Raw genomic sequence first — 15,544 nt, 5'->3', positions numbered from 1 at the left:
CATCGCAGTTGCGGAACGATGCCGCACTGCTTCTAGGCTCGAATAGGCATAGCCTCTCTCCAAGCCCTTCCCGGCCAACCTCTTCTACTTCGTAGGCACCCGCCGGACCAACCGAGTGAGCGGCAAACTTGCCAAAAATTATGCTTCGACCGCTCAATCGGTTGGTCCGGCGGGTGGTAGGTCCCCGAACTCCCTTGCAACATCCATCATCAAAGAGGTGTCGTATAACAACCTATTCCTGCCATTCGCGTCCAGTATCACCTTCGAATATTCTGAACACACTTTCTGTTGGCCATTCCGGCTTCTCAATCGCTATCTCGAAAACCTGCTGGATCCGGGCCCTGACAATATCGAAGAAGGCTTGCTCAGTTTGGACCGCTTGACATAGTTCGACTGGCCCATCAGTCCCCCGAATCGCAATCTTGACCTTCTGCCATGCCAGCGTCAGCCTGATATACATGATGATCTAGCGACACCTTACCCAGATCGCCATAGCGGGCATGCCTGTAGGGCGACAAGTAAGGCTAAGATATGCATCAAATGCAAGGCCTCGCTCTTTGCAATGCCGTCGGAGCCGTTTCAGACGCCACAGGATCTTCGGCGGCTCTACACTCATTAGCACATTATGTCACATCCTTGCCATGATGCCTTACCAGTTTCGAGTCGATAATTACGCATGTCGACCTTGTCCTTGATAAGCACAGACTTGATCTTTGGATACGAACCTTGGATTGTCCTCGGAACGTCGAAAAGGTACCTCGCAAGATAGCTTGTGCCGCATATGTGTTGGAAATGGCGCGCATGGTCTGGAGGGTATGCTAGGTAGTAGCTAGTCTTCTGCTGATGAGTGAAGTGGAACGTTGCTTCTTCCAGCAGGGCGTGGTAACCGATATGATATAGCTTTTTGCAGCTGCGCAGTACGTCGAGGAAGTGTTTTGTTCGTGAGGAGCCTTTCTTGATAGGTCGACGACCAACGTGGACATTGAGACTGGCAAAGTGTGCTCGCAGGATGATGAGCAAGAGCTCCTGTGGTAAGTCTAGCAAGTTCACCATCTTGTGCTGACTGCGATTTGTGATTAGCAGTCAAATGGTTGTTGTGGTACAGGACAAAGCAGAAAGCAAGTCAGCAAACATGATTGATATGCTCACAATCGTGACAGCTCGAATGCAACAAACGCAGTTATGCTGTATGAAAATTGCATCATGGTGATAAAGTGGCTTACTTGCACTCTCGATTCTCCTTGGTGCCTTCCGAAAGCACGTCACTGCAACTATCGGGCACTCCTGCCATGCAGACCCATGCTACTGACCACGTGCTCCCCTTGAAATTGCTTGCCTGCCACTCTGCCCTTTATGTGTCGTACACCAAGACGCAGCTGCGTGTGGACCTGAACGATACAACGTCGACTCACGGTATTATTGTTTCTATCTGTCGAGCTCAACTCCGATGCCCACGTGAACTTTCACAACGTATCTCTCACCTCACACCCGCACCTAATCTCAGTCGCACAGTCCTGCCACCTCAGTCTGACGATCTAGCATGCGTTATGCAACTTCGTTGCCGGCCAAGCTCCACAGATTCCGCCCGTCAGCTCTTGACATCTCACCAGATCCATACTTTGTGCCGGGTCGATTGTATGTCCTCCGCCGATGATATCTCCAAGCTGATAACACTTATTGAAGTCGATTTGGCAGCAGAAGCTATCATCATACCAGTCGGGATCGATTTTGGCGACTTCAATTTTGCTGGTCACCGGAGTATGAGCAGCGTCAATAAGAAGCAGGGATGGTGCGTTGTGTTTTCCACCGTCGGTGGGCACGTATAAGGTGAATTTTTGGTCTTTGGGATCGAGGATGCGAAGATTGAACCTTGCAACGGTGACACCGGGTGGGACATCGCGGCCTATGGCGGCATCGTTGCTTGGGTTTGGGTAAGGATGGGCAACAACGATTGGTGAGAGGGTTGCCATGATGGCGAGCAGAGTCGATGTGGTTGGGAGTTGCATGGCGGGCAGTACTCTCTTGTTAGTGGTCTCGGAGGGTTGGTATCTTGGTTGAAATGGATATGGCCCTGGAACTCTACGGTAATATGAACGTGCTTGCTGTCACAAAGCTGGAGCTTTCCAGCTGGACAGCTGTGATCTATATGGATGGAAGCAGCATTGAGGTGCAAACGGCGATGGTATTGACTCCTCAACGAAGCATCTGTGACACTTGGTAATTCAGTGTGTCGTTTGATTCATGCTTCATGTCGGCGAAGTCAATGTCACGAACCCATTCATGACTCGTTTCGACCCTGACCGTATGTATCTTCAATGCAAACCGAGAACAATGGATCTCGAAATGACCGGTCAAGACGTGACCAGCTGGTGTTATACTGATTGTGTCGTGACGATGATTGTACCTGTTGTTTGCTACCTGAGTTCTGACCCTGAAACAGCCTTCGTGTTGTGCATCCGAGTTGCCCACAGCGCATTCAGCTCCCAAGCTATGTGTCGTAATTGCTTGAAGTATCCAGCTTGATGAATACAGCAATATTCGCCGTGGCAATAATTAAATGTATCGAACGTTCTTCCATGTCATTGCGTCCCGAGCCTGACCTGCTGTCCTTCTATTTCTGCCATGCTAGCGTAGCGTTGCCTAGATTACCAACCTGCCACCGAGGCCACTCTGGTTCGAAAGCATCGTTGCCGAAAGAGTGAGCCAAGTTTTGTTCAACGTGAATGTAGAAGTTTCGCTCCGCCTTTGTAGTTTCGATGAGCTGAAGGGACCCATTCGTGGTCACGACGACCTTGATACTTTGCTATAGCCTTTGATAAGCAGTGCTGACATTTATATCGAATGAAAATACACACCCACTTCTCCCTCAACTTATGATTTGATGTTGGACATACAAAGTCCAAAAAAGCAGTCACATGAATTCCTTGTGACTTGAATTTGTCTTGCAATGCCTTGAAGTCGCTAATGGCTTCAGATTCCAGAACCTTTAGCACGACCACATCATGAGGTTGGAGGTCAGTCTTACCTGTGCCATATGCTGGCATCTTCCCTCTCAGAGAAAGGCTTCGTATCTTCGGCAAGTTCTTCCTGAACTGTGGCATTTTGAAGTTTGCAAGAGATACTTTGTCTGGCAAGCCAGATATGTGCCTCAATTGTCTGCTGTGCTCAGTGGGTGTGACGCGGTGATACCTCGCTTCAGCAGATCCCTTGAAACGAAATGTTGAGTGCTCAAGATATACCTCATCGGCAATTGACTGCAGGGCTTTGCTGATGAGCATTGGTGTAAGGAAGTTCTGTGATCGAGGTTTCGGCTGTGGTTTCCCTCGCGTTATGGGATAAGCAGGGTGGATAAGGTTGACCTCTGCCGTCGAGAAGAACTCTCGCAGTGTCATGACGAGGATCTCCTGCGGAAGGTCCATCAGATTGATGTTGGACGCCATACCGGCAGACTGAGAAGATAGAAGGTGAGTGGTTGCAGGCGTGAGTTGGAAAGCATGAATGAGGAAGTCGATGATTTGCAAGATTGTAGTTTGTGGCAAACACACACTAGCGCGTCTTGCTCATAGTGAAGTGAATGTCAGTTTAGACTTTTCGAAGGAAGAGCCTGTAACACTTTGAAGACTCAATGGCTCCTCATACTCGATCTCACCTGCCCTTCAGTTCCGATGAACGGATGATCTCGCTTCATCTGCCAGACTCTGCTTTCCGTTCCCCCAAGCACATCCCTGAAAGCTGCGAGGGCCATGCGATCACCTATATCCGCAGTTATTTCTTACTGCCGGCTCCCTCCCATCAACACGGTCAAGACCCACGCTACCTCATGCCACGATCAAACTTCCCAATCGACTCCCTCATACACAACGCTCAGTTCTTGACCCTTCCATTCAGGAGTGACCAAGCTGCAGCCGAAAGCTGTATCAATATGGCTCTTCACGCGTTCGAAGAAGTGTTTGTGACATCTTTCTAGCTCTCGGACGTGTACGTCACCACTTGCTTTGAGAAGAAGCGTGACTCTCTGCTGTGACAGTTGGTCAGTAGGTCATGCAGTTGGGAGGGAGCGGTGTGACACTGTACCTGACGTTGTGTCTGTGGATAGGGCATCTGGGTGCTCAGAGTTATATATGCGACGAAGGTGATACCGTTGGTCTCGCATTTATCTTGGAGATCTTTGAACATGAGCAGCATTGTTGGGGCTAGGTAGCACGTTAGCTCGATCCGAGACGAGGAGGGCGTACTTGCTCGACCAAGCTGCACCAGCAAGGGGAGACACAAGAGTGAAGTGCTTCAATCTTGCGAGCTTGAGTGGCTCTCCGTAGAACATCCAGGATTTGTGAAGGTGTAGCGCGAAGCTGGCGTCGCCGATAACGTGTCTCATTCTTTCCACTGGCGCCTTTACCTGACGGATGGCCAGATCGCGTTTGGATCGAGTCTCTTGATCACTAAGGTACGGAATGAAGCTCCATGTCTCGTGGTAGAATGTGGCTCTTTCGAAGAACATCTGCAGGGCGATCTCGTGGACTGCTTTGTTGACGAGGAGGATCGGCAAGTACTTCTTGGTTCTCGTTGGTTTGCTGCTGTGGTCAGTTTCGACCAGATCGTAGCGCACTTTGATCTTGATGTCGGCGCAATATGCTTTCAGGATGTGTAGCAGGATCTCTTGTGGCAGATCCGTCAATATCCTGGTGGAAGCCATGCTTCTAATCTATGAACAACGCAAGCAGTAGGTAAATTAGCGGTTGAATGGGTGTACTTGTTGGAGTATGATAAATTAACCAAGGCGAGCATCGATGGCCTCAAAGTCGGCTACTAATTGCGACGTTTGACATGAGCTGAAAGTGAAACGGAATTGAATGCAAGACCGACCGACTTACCACATTCGAGTGAACCTGCCTAATTCTAGTGATAGCGCTCAGCGAGCGATATAAGCACCTGCTCCTGTGTTCTCACCACAACGATGACAGAGTCCCGTATGTTGGGCCAGCTAGAAGCACTCTACGACACTGCTACCTTCCTCACCAAAACCATCTTCAGACGTCCTTGCACCAGCTAGTCCGACCACCGCAGAAGCTGCGCCAAGTAACGCACGTATCTAGTGCCACCGACCATCTGAACCGCTGGCAACACGGTGGCAGGAATAGTTTCAATGTCATGTTTGACGCGAGCCCAGACACGTGCCGGCATCTCTTGAACTTCGTACAACTGCATCGAGCCGTTGCTGCCAATGACGAACTTGATGTCCGACTAAGAAACCATGTCAGCAGGCTCAGGAGCCAAGCAATAGCCAACTCACGGTTACTGTGCTGTTCGCGTGGGTCCAGAAGACCTCATAAGTCAGGCAGGCCGTGACCTTGATCGCGAAGTGCTTGTAGGACGCAGTCTTATCTTGAAGGTCTCGGACAATAGTAATATCCTTTCGCACTACATGGGAGTCAGTACGGCGTCGAGAAGGACCGGGAAACAGTGCCGCACCGGTTCTGGCCGAATATTTCTGCTGATCCTCGACAACGATATCCTTCACCTTCGAGAGTTTGAAGATTGACTCATCCCACGTACGCTCGAGTACAGCCGCAAATTGTACAGTGCCTGAGATATGCTTGAAAAAGTGAAAAGGCGCGACAGTAAGCACCGCAGTGCACGCAGCTGGATCATAAAACTGGAAGCTCGTAGGTAGGCCATACCAGAATTGGGCGATGCTAAAGAAGATAGGCAAAGCCATTTCCCGCAATTGCTTGTTCACTGACATAATGGTCGTCCTATGCTTGGGTGTGTGTCGTCGGTTCGGCCTGGATTGTATTGTCAATGGCGTACTTGGCAAATTGACGCAGATCGTTGCATCTTCGAAATAGGCGTGCAGAATCATGATCTGGAGCTCGCGAGGCAGACCTAATAAGGTCAGTGACGAGTGCATGGTAGCATCTGTAGGCATGAGCATTCCGAGGGAGGATTAACTTCTTGTTGGACGATGGATCAGCAGGCTCGCACTGGAAATGCTGATACAGTTGATGTCCTTCCGGGTGACAAACGGCAGGTGCACCTTGATATGCTCTGCTTCCGGCATGGACGCCGAGCAGCAAACAGATTCATCTTGACCAACGACGCATCTCACTTTCGTTTCACGTATTGCTTGTACAAACTCGAAAGATTTGCTTCAATTCTGCCGTGTTCTGCACGCATGTTGGATGGTGGGGACGAGGCTTCGACGAACGGACTCGAAATCGCCAGAGGTGGATCGTGAGTACAGTCCCGTCAAGCTTGTGGGAGTTCTGCGCTTGAAGAAGGACTGGCTCAACGTATATCACCTTACGGTCCCCCTGTGCTTCACGACAGGGACTGAGGGAGGAAAGTAAAGAGTTAATCGCCATTTTCAGTTTTGTGTTGCCGCTGAATTCCGGCGAGCTATGCAAGCCAATGGTGTATTATATACAGCAGCGCAGAGAAGCTAGCTAACTTAAGCCAGCGGTTTTGATCTCGCGGCTCTTTGGCCTTAGACATAATGTCTCCTCTTCATGTCAAGTATATCTCGATCCAAGCTATTCGCTGTTTGCATACCCGCACTACACTGTCCCCGCTCGTGTATATGAATGTCGTCGACGTCTGAACCGGACTCCTGGACACAATACTCAACATCCCGTCGCATACTGTCACAGCATGGCCAGACTCCAACCTTGTTCTTCACGCCATGCCATTGCACATATCCCCCTTGCACGATTATCATTTCCAAGAGTGAGATAGAAGAAACATCGAGAAGTTCAAAGGGATCAATCACGCCTTTGCCATTTGGGGGCAGGTGTTTGGAGTCCCAGCAATCACATGCCATGGTCAAGAAGAGGTTGAGTTCTGTGCCATGGTTCACGCATTTTGTTCGAATGCCCTCCAGAGAATCGTGCCTCCTAAGTGTCAGCACGTATATAGGAATACAGGAGTACCGGACCCACCAATTGAAACTTGTTAAGAAGAATTGGAATGTCGATCGCACATATATCTTCTTTGCACTCGAGAAAGGGGATACCGCAAGTGTCGTGTAGCAGTCGAGGTTCAAAGCGAAGTCCAGATTTCCGTACAGCTTCTCGAAAAGTTCCGATGGTACTCTGACTGGCACCAAGGGTGGCTCACTTGGAATCTGCCAGCAAGGAGGCCTGAGGTATGAACTATAGTGCACAGTCGTCTCTTTGCACAACGTTGCCAATACTTTCTCACGGAGGCTCTTGCAGACAAGGAGGACGTTCATGCACCGTGGTAAGCCTACTTTGAGTTCCTGGTACCGTTTGTCGACTTCGACTTCGAGTTCGTGCAGAGGCAGGACGTCTCGCATAGTGTCCCCAAGGAATGTCTTCACGATCATGACTAGTATCTCATTCGGCAGACTTGTCAAGGTAGGAGCGGCCTTCATTGTGGTTGTCAGTATTCAAGATGAGGGCGATCGATGCAGCCAAGGGTCAATTGATAAGTATGTAAGAGCACTATGTGGTGTAGTTCGGTCGACGAGATAGAGTGTATGCAGGATGAACGAGGAGACAGTGCAGGTAGTTGTCTAAGTCTTGGCACCTGCTTAGTGAAATCTGAACCCTCGGCAAGAGCGAACGTCTAGCATTTCTAACTCCACTATGGACTCCCTACTGTACTAGTAGGCAGTGAGGGAAGCCCTCAAGAGCTTTAAGGGGTGGACGCGATAAGCATATGGTCAACAGACACGGCAGGTGCGACCTATCGTTCTTCTTCCTCTCCCAGAACCTCTCACGCCTTTTTCACAACAATCAGCACAGACGGAACGCAAACTTCAACCCAATCCCTATCCTTCCAATCATCATCCTTCGCCAACTCCTCCTTCGTCAGCCTGAACAACCGATCAATACAGTCCTCGACCTCTCCACTCTCAAGCTGCTCCTTATGTGCCTCGCGCCACCTTGTGATAGGACTCGCAGTCCCCATATACTTCGCAGCCTGATCCAAGGTCAACTTCAGGTGCTTCATGAAACCCTTCGTCTCCGCAAGCATGGGATCAGGATCAGGCTTGCCGTCCGCATTCCACTCCTTCCTCACAGAAGTGTCTCTGTCATACGAGGCAAGGCTCTTCGCAGTCTCGGGCGAGACACTATCGGGACCGATTGTCCACGGCAGTAGCAAGTCCTTGTAGAGTCCTCGGGCCAACAAATTGCCCGGCGCTTCGTACGGACGCATGACGTTCTCATAGAACTCATTCCACTTCCCCATTATCGCTTCAGCATTGGGTGTCGTGGTAGGGTCAACCCACCACAAGGAAGACGCCCATATAGCTATGCTACCACTTGGTTTCAGGACCTTTGCTGCGGCAGCGTAGAACCTTGGCATGTCGAACCAGTGAGCTGCTGCCGCGACGATGATGAGATCGATACTCCCTGGCTCGAAGAGCTGGTCAAATTCTTCGGCATTGGAGGTTTGAAATTGAGTCTGTTCTCCAGTCGCGGTAGAACATGGTATCTGTTGTGCCTGTTCAATCATGGCAGGTGATGCGTCGACGCCAACTGCATGCTTAAAGTAAGAGGCTACTTGTCGGGTTGCGGTCGCAGGGCCACATCCTACATCGAGTACACGAGCCATCTGGCCGCCGGTCTCTGCATGAATCCTGACGACGGTCTCAACGAGTCTCGGATTGTGGGTTGCACGGTAAGCAGTATATTTTTGAGCATCTGTGCTGCTGTAGTTCTTGAAGGTTGTCTCTGCTTGATGTGTCTGGTTAGTACCAGTCATATTGTCCGAGCTTGTAGTCGGTTGAGCCATGTTGAGTCCAAGTCCTGTTCAGGACGCCTCAACCACAGAACAGTAAAAGAAGGAAGGAGACGTGACAAGGTTGAGTAAATATTGTTAGTTATAGGTTGTAACCCTGTACGTGAAGTTGACACATATCCTGGTTCGCGCAGGCTAGTAATGATGCAGCACAAGCACTAGTACGCTCGACCTTGCCCCGTGCCTGCCCATGTAGTGAAGTATAGTGCACCGAGTAATGCTGACTAAGCTTGCACGACTGATTCAGGCGTCCCAGACAGGCAGAAATGTTAAGCTTATTGAGACAAGCCTTTAGTCACTCCACTGCCGAAGAGGTTGTAGGGCGACAGCGAGCGGTGTAGGGAAGGGCAGTTACCTGCTGAGGGGGTGCTTTGGTATCGGCCAGTAATTGCCCCGACGATTCTAGCCATCCTCTTCTGTAGAGTAGGATTGTGGATTGCGCGATCCGCTGCTTGTGGCTCTCTCCTGAGCACGTACCTGCTAGTTCTGGACTGCATGCACGTAGTCTTCGACTTTATGCAACAAACTATGCGAGAGATTTTGACGTGACCTCGACTTGTCCAAGCTCCGCATGACGTTCCCTTTAGCAGACCGTTCCTCAACACCTCCTTTTCTTCATGCTCAAGTGATCCAGCCCCTCTTGATCAGGTACGTGTTGGTGGTCGCTGCGATGCAGGCCAAACGTGCCTACAAGACAAGTGCGCCTCGATACCGTTCAAGGGCTCGAATCCTGCAATCTATGCTCCTCTGTATTTTGTGTCGGAGACAGCAGTCCTGATGTTCTACCCAGGATCTCCCGCTACCGCTCGAAGCCTCGTATCCATTTTCTGTGTATGGAACATGACTGCATTCACTTAGCTGCCAGAACACTGGCAATCTGGCAGACCATATCCAGTATCGACAGCGTCTCCTCACTCCCATCAAGCAACCTCTTGTCCATCGACGACAGAATCGGCAGGATCTTGCACTTCTTCGGCGAGCTAATCATATCGTCGTAGATCAGCTTTTGGTACAAAGAACCAAGCACTTCCGTGGCTGCCCAGCCTGATGCCACGATATCTTCCACTGCAGTCGATATCTTGTTGTAGTTCTGTGTAGCACCCTTCATCATCACCGAAACAAGGTCATCAACCACATCTAGTGGGACGACACCGGCGATTTCATTGAGGATGACCGCTGTAATAGCTTTGTTGGCCGGCTTGTCCGCATCGGCATCGACCATTTCTTCGTCCTCGTCATCGACTACTTTCGGTTTCTTGCCTCTCTTGCTTGTGTGACCATTTTCCACAACGGCTGTAGCTCCGACGAGTCGGGCTGCACTCTGTAGCAGCTGTAATGCTTTTCGTAGATCTCCATCAGCGAGCTTGAGGGTAAGATCGATCACGCCATCCTCATATGCCACTCCTTCAGCTTTCAGAATTTCCTCTATTCGACCGTGCGCGTCGCCTCCTGCTAGCGCTTTGAATCTGTGAAGGATCACGTCAGTATAGGTCCGAGTGCAGTACCTCAACGGGACTCACCTGAATTTTGAACATCTCGATGCAATCGGATCGATTATCCTCGTCACGTAATTGCAGCAGAAAGCAATCCTCGTAACAGCAGCATAATTCTCCATAACTCTCCTCAACGCACTCTGCGAGTCTTGCGTCAAACTATCTGCCTCGTCCAGAATAATGATCTTGAATGCCGGACATGGATATTTCTCCCTGTATTCTTTCGAGGCTGGTGCATGTATCAACGCCTGCTGAGCAAATGTCTTGATCCTCTCTCGAACCACAGTAATACCTCTTTCGTCTGATGCGTTGAGCTCAAGCACTCTAGATGAAAAGAGTTCGGGACCAAATAATTCTCTTGACAGTGCTAAAATTGTACTTGTTTTTCCTGTGCCGGGTGGTCCGTACATCAGCAGATGTGGCAGAGCGGCACTGTTGAGCATTCGTCGAAGGACGTTGACTACGTGATCCTGCGACTTGACGTCTTCGAGGGATTTTGGTCGGTACTTCTCAACCCATGGTTGCATTCGAGGTGCGGCAGGAGCATCTTGAGTTGGTCTGGTCGAGCTGGATCCTTTTTCTGCTGCTAGTTTGGCTCGGGCCTTGTTGTCGAAGAACGAAGCAGCCATGCTGTCTAGCCGATCGTGGCAGCAGGAGAGATATCCTAAGTCAAGTAACGAGGGGCGACAGTGATCAACGTCGTGGAGACGATAATCTCGAGGAGGCGGCTGTCTAGGTGATCAAGATGGATGTTCCATGAATTGAGGTTGGCTGCTCTCACCAGAGGCATTACGAACTTGTGCTCCTTCCACAACGCGAAAAGTCGCGTCGAGACGCGTCTACTTTATGATCTCATTAGCCTCTGCAGGTTGAGCAGACGGTTCAGCAGCGAGCATTAATTACAGAGACATCACGACCAGAAAACGGTAACGAGCGTAGATGGACTTTTCATTCTCTCGCTAGGCCAACAAGATCGCTTCTCAATTACAGCTCATCCCTCAGCCGCTCTTCCCTAAACTTCTCTTGCTCCTTCTCAAGCTCCATCATCCGCTTCTTAGGATTCCGCGGCTGCTCTTCATTCCCAGTCATTGATGTACCCTCATTTGCATTCTTCACCATCCTTTTGACTTCGTCCACCATGTCAGGACTGGGCGGCAAATCCTGTTCGGGATCACTCTTTCCACCCCAACCAGCGCCCTTGGGCGGTATAGCATGATGATGCCACTGCACACCAGGCGTATTCTTCGGTACTTCCAATCCTGTACTCGGGCTAGCAGTGACATTCTTCGTCTCACCACTTCTTATCGCAGCACTAGCCCCTCCAAACACTAAAGACAATGCCCACCACATATACTTCACTGGCAGGTATGCAAACCACCAAAGCGGTCCATACAGCAATCGTCTGAACACCAACCAAGCAATAGTCGCCAACAAGATATAAACACTAGTCTGCAAGTACCACGTATCACTTTTCTGGCTCGTCACAAGAGTCTTGACCAAACCCCGACTCTTCTGTAGCATGTCCGTCGTCCCCGTATACCGCTGGCTCAAAGTCTGCAGCTGCTCCTGGCTCTCCTCCAGCGTCTGTTGCGCGAACGCGCTCTGTTGCAGATTACTCGAGAGCATGGCGTGTGTCCGGCGCAGCGCCCTCGTCACATCATCTGCAGCATTCTGTGCAAGCTCATCTTGAGTAAGCTTTTCTTGCCCTCGCTGTCGTGCAGGTGGGGCACCAGCCGTGCCATTCGGGGCACCGCTGCGTCTATTCGCAAAAAGCAGCTCACGGTCCTTCTGCTTACGAGCATCTAAGTTCTTCTTGCTTTGCAATTGAGCACGTCGAAACGCACCCCGTGTATGCCGAATGTCCTCAGCCAGCCGAGAGACGGTCGTCGCATTTCGTTCTTGTTCTTCGTCTCGTGCTGTGTTTGATCGGGCTCGTCTGTACTTGCTGTTGTCGTAATCATCCAATTCTTGCCTGAGCAGCTCTAGACTCTCTTCAGCATCCTTCAGACTCTGATGGCACGAGTTTGCGAGCTCGAGTCTCTGTTCGTCGAGGTCATCGGAGAGTGGGGTTGTGCCGGCTGGGAACTTCTGTAGTTCTTGTATGAGGCCCAATGTGGACTTGTAGCTATCCGACAGCGCTTGTAGACGCTGCGATAGCGAAATTGAAGCCATCGTGATCTAGAGGTGAAGATGAGGAGATCGGAAGACCAGAAATGCACATGTGTTCGTTGCTACGTCAATCATGAACAAAATGGCCGGACCTGTGTGCAAACCGAGCAAAAAAGATTGCTCGGTCCTCGTCTTGTATCTGTTGAATCTCCTCATGCGGTCTACTGTACTTTTCACCCTGTGTGATTGATTTCCACTACTACGTCTTGTGTCGGGTCACGGCTCCACATGTTCAGGGAAAGACGACAGTAATCAATGGGAGCTGTATGGCGCCATTGCTCTCTTGTCAGAAGCTATGGTGGGTTTCGGTTGGCCTGTACACAAGTATGTGAAACGATGTTCTGCCCGAGTACTAGATTTAGCCATCTTGACCTTCTCTTGTACATCACACCTCGAGCACGCATGTCTTGACCACGATGAGAACCTCGTGCCTCCACGGTATGGACACCAGTGCGCATATGCGACGCACAATCAACGAGAACCATCGTTCAACTCAAGACTGACCGACACGAGTTCGTCTTCGTCGATGATCTCGAGAACTTTGAAACATCTGAAAGTGAGAAACGCCCGAAACAGAACTCCCGCGTTTCAGCTCTTGAACGACCTCATCAACTATTGCCTCGCTCATGTCACCAGACATCAAGTCATTTAACCCCCCAGAATATCTCGCTTACTGTCCCACCGCATGCCCCGCCACGTAGAGGATGCACAAGAGTATCTGCTCGACATCGTTCAAGACGAGGGTTCCTTCGACGGTGTGATGGGCTTCTCACAGATCACAGCTCTGGCAGCATCATTGATCCTGGAGCAGCAGAAGGCAACCCGATTAGAGGAGCTGTTCAAGTTCGCTGTCTTCATCTGTGCTATTCTGCCTTTCGATGGGGACGATAGCTCAGAATTGCAGAGCTGGGAGCAAGCGAAGAGCGGAATCAGCTTGTCGTTGGGGAATTCACGAGGGAGCTCGACGCGCAGAAGCCAGTTGGGACCTCCAGAGGAATTGAACGAAGAGATCTTGGGGAGGTATCATCCTGAAAGACGCCAGAAGCAAAAGTGACTGTGGCCAACTGTGCACATTATTGGCAACAGTGACGCGCATGCCATGCAGGATCGGCTCCTGGCGAGCATATGTGACAACGCACAAAAGACCCGTCGCAGTATTGAGCACGAGGATGGTCACCGGTTGCCGAGGATCCTAAGATGGACGACCATATTGCCAAGAGTATCGGGCGTACGATTGATCGCGTACGCTTTGTAGCGGGCGGGTGAGTAGCAAGCTTGGCAAGGTCGGGTAACGTCTTGATCCAGTCGACTCGCATTTCTAGTCTTCGGCGCACTGTATGATTGGTCAGTAACAGTGTCGAGATTAGGCTTAGTAGATATGATCTGTTTGAAAGTACAGCAATACTAGCTTCCCTTCCTACGCGGTCACAGCGATGAAGTATTACTAGGCATAGGTGTAGAATGAATCAAAAAGTGCGTGGACAAGTAGGGGTGCGCCTTAACTAGGTCAAAGTCGTTAGCATACGATTGTATGTACCTTAGGTAGCTAAGGAATCCGTCAGCTGCACCTGATATGTACCTAGAGAGTAACCTTGATACATAACAGAAATGTAGATCCTATGGTCATTACATTTTCCGCCCCTACCAAGGTTGCTCCTCCCACCCTCTCGGACCCTTTAGCTTAATTCCTCCGGAAAACAGTGCTACGCTCGTGGCTAACCGCCTCGGTAACCGTTGTGGACGAAGAGTACAAAACCATCGAGCTGAACAATTTCGACCTCCCGTCATGCACAAAAGTGACAGCGTCTTTGAGCGAAAACAAGCCACCCAAATGGCCACCATTCTGCAAAAACAGATAAACCTCACCCAGCAAGACTCACACACCTATCATGCATCCTTTCATCCCGACTGGTCCGTCGGGCCAAGTATGTGGTCGTATCCCACAACCACCAGACCCGCAGAAGCACTAATCAAAACAGGTGTCCACGGCGGCATGCTCGCCGCCATCCTCCAATTAGCCGCAACAAAACACTTCACAACAACCCTATCAGCACAAAACCAACCGGACATCCTCTCCATGCACATCGACTTTCTCCGCACATGCACACACAACCCCTTCACAATAACCATAACGGACCTCAAAATCGGCCGCGGAACAAGCACAATCCAGCTCCACCTCACCCAACCCACTAGCAAGCCCAACGCCAACGCCTCACAACCATCCCCCCTAAAAATATCAGCCACAGTAACAAGCACCAACTTCTCCGCCTCCCCAAACAGCGGTCCATCGGCCCCAACAGCCTGGCACCTACACCCCCCACCCCCACCCCCACCACACTTCCCAAACATCGCCACACACCGCCCAGACCCCCACTGGCTCGCCACAACCGCGCGCAGCGAACTCATGCCCCTCATCAACCGCATGACAATGCTCACTCCGAAGGGCGGATTCCCGGTCCCAGGCCTCTGCGACAACTGGAACAGCTTCACCCCCGAGCCAATCGAGGCCACACACCTCACCATCCTCACCGACCTCATCCCCTCCATGTCCGACACGCTCCTGCGCACAGGCGGTGTCTTCGACGCACATGCCATCAACGATGCGGCTGCGACGTGGGACGCGTCGAACCCGGGCGTTCCGTTTACGATGAGGAATAGCGTGGTGGGGGCGCAGAGGGTGGGGATTTGGAATGCGACGGTGACGTTGGATGTTGAGTATCAGGGTAGGTTGGGAGGTAGGGAGAGGGAGATTGAGTGGGCGTTTACGAGGGCGATGACGAGGGAGTTGAGGGGTGGGAGGATGGATGTTGAGGCTACGATTTGTGATGAGGATGGGGGGGTTTTGTGTGTGGCGAGGCAGGTGGTTTTGGTGTTGGATGTGGGGAGGACGTTTGATCGGGGGCGGAAGGGGGAGGGGGAAAGAGCGTGTTGTGAGGTGGTTGCGTGGGCTGTGTGGTTGGTTGATTGGGATTGTAGGTGTGGATATGATATGTTTTGTCCAAGGTGGACAGTGAAGGAGCCGGGATCTGACGGTTGCTGGGTTGTATGAGAGCGGCGGTGGTGCAGCGCTCAAACGTGGCTTCTCGTTGGAGCTGCTGATTCGAACCATCTGGTCCAGT

The 15,544-nt window shown here is 51.0% G+C and overlaps 9 protein-coding genes across 9 annotated transcripts; 2 read left to right on the top strand and 7 right to left on the bottom strand.

Annotated features, from left to right (window-relative positions):
- Positions 1-232: 232 nt before the first annotated feature.
- PMZ80_006935 (uncharacterized protein) lies at positions 233-1,970 on the bottom strand (the record flags this gene model as incomplete). Its single annotated transcript, XM_064875344.1, has 4 exons — positions 233-430; positions 482-606; positions 654-1,026; positions 1,608-1,970. The coding sequence occupies 4 exons, from the start codon at positions 1,968-1,970 to the stop codon at positions 233-235; spliced, it is 1,059 nt and encodes a 352-aa protein (XP_064728609.1).
- Positions 1,971-2,611: 641 nt separating this feature from the next.
- On the bottom strand, positions 2,612-3,440 carry PMZ80_006934 (uncharacterized protein; the record flags this gene model as incomplete). Its single annotated transcript, XM_064875343.1, has 2 exons — positions 2,612-2,803; positions 2,856-3,440. 2 exons carry the CDS (start codon positions 3,438-3,440, stop codon positions 2,612-2,614), a joined length of 777 nt encoding a protein of 258 aa, XP_064728608.1.
- A 713-nt stretch (positions 3,441-4,153) lies between these two features.
- On the bottom strand, positions 4,154-4,693 carry PMZ80_006933 (uncharacterized protein; the record flags this gene model as incomplete). The annotated part of the gene is made up of 1 exon (XM_064875342.1): positions 4,154-4,693. The coding sequence occupies one exon, from the start codon at positions 4,691-4,693 to the stop codon at positions 4,154-4,156; it is 540 nt and encodes a 179-aa protein (XP_064728607.1).
- Positions 4,694-5,046: 353 nt separating this feature from the next.
- On the bottom strand, positions 5,047-7,390 carry PMZ80_006932 (uncharacterized protein; the record flags this gene model as incomplete). The annotated part of the gene is made up of 5 exons (XM_064875341.1): positions 5,047-5,241; positions 5,291-5,418; positions 5,470-5,883; positions 6,640-6,887; positions 6,936-7,390. The coding sequence occupies 5 exons, from the start codon at positions 7,388-7,390 to the stop codon at positions 5,047-5,049; spliced, it is 1,440 nt and encodes a 479-aa protein (XP_064728606.1).
- A 344-nt stretch (positions 7,391-7,734) lies between these two features.
- PMZ80_006931 (uncharacterized protein) lies at positions 7,735-8,757 on the bottom strand (the record flags this gene model as incomplete). The annotated part of the gene is made up of 1 exon (XM_064875340.1): positions 7,735-8,757. The coding sequence occupies one exon, from the start codon at positions 8,755-8,757 to the stop codon at positions 7,735-7,737; it is 1,023 nt and encodes a 340-aa protein (XP_064728605.1).
- An 856-nt stretch (positions 8,758-9,613) lies between these two features.
- RFC2 (Subunit of heteropentameric Replication factor C (RF-C)) lies at positions 9,614-10,885 on the bottom strand (the record flags this gene model as incomplete). The annotated part of the gene is made up of 2 exons (XM_064875339.1): positions 9,614-10,229; positions 10,284-10,885. The coding sequence occupies 2 exons, from the start codon at positions 10,883-10,885 to the stop codon at positions 9,614-9,616; spliced, it is 1,218 nt and encodes a 405-aa protein (XP_064728604.1).
- A 355-nt stretch (positions 10,886-11,240) lies between these two features.
- On the bottom strand, positions 11,241-12,428 carry SEC20 (Protein transport protein sec20; the record flags this gene model as incomplete). The annotated part of the gene is made up of 1 exon (XM_064875338.1): positions 11,241-12,428. One exon carries the CDS (start codon positions 12,426-12,428, stop codon positions 11,241-11,243), a length of 1,188 nt encoding a protein of 395 aa, XP_064728603.1.
- Positions 12,429-13,110: 682 nt separating this feature from the next.
- PMZ80_006928 (uncharacterized protein) lies at positions 13,111-13,479 on the top strand (the record flags this gene model as incomplete). The annotated part of the gene is made up of 1 exon (XM_064875337.1): positions 13,111-13,479. One exon carries the CDS (start codon positions 13,111-13,113, stop codon positions 13,477-13,479), a length of 369 nt encoding a protein of 122 aa, XP_064728602.1.
- Positions 13,480-14,211: 732 nt separating this feature from the next.
- PMZ80_006927 (uncharacterized protein) lies at positions 14,212-15,474 on the top strand (the record flags this gene model as incomplete). Its single annotated transcript, XM_064875336.1, has 1 exon — positions 14,212-15,474. One exon carries the CDS (start codon positions 14,212-14,214, stop codon positions 15,472-15,474), a length of 1,263 nt encoding a protein of 420 aa, XP_064728601.1.
- Positions 15,475-15,544: the final 70 nt, after the last annotated feature.

This window comes from Knufia obscura, assembly GCF_036327395.1.
Source record: "Knufia obscura strain CCFEE 5817 isolate CBS 148926 chromosome Unknown scaffold_8, whole genome shotgun sequence".
NCBI lineage: Eukaryota > Fungi > Ascomycota > Eurotiomycetes > Chaetothyriales > Trichomeriaceae > Knufia > Knufia obscura.
This window is presented reverse-complemented; position numbering and strand designations above follow the sequence as displayed.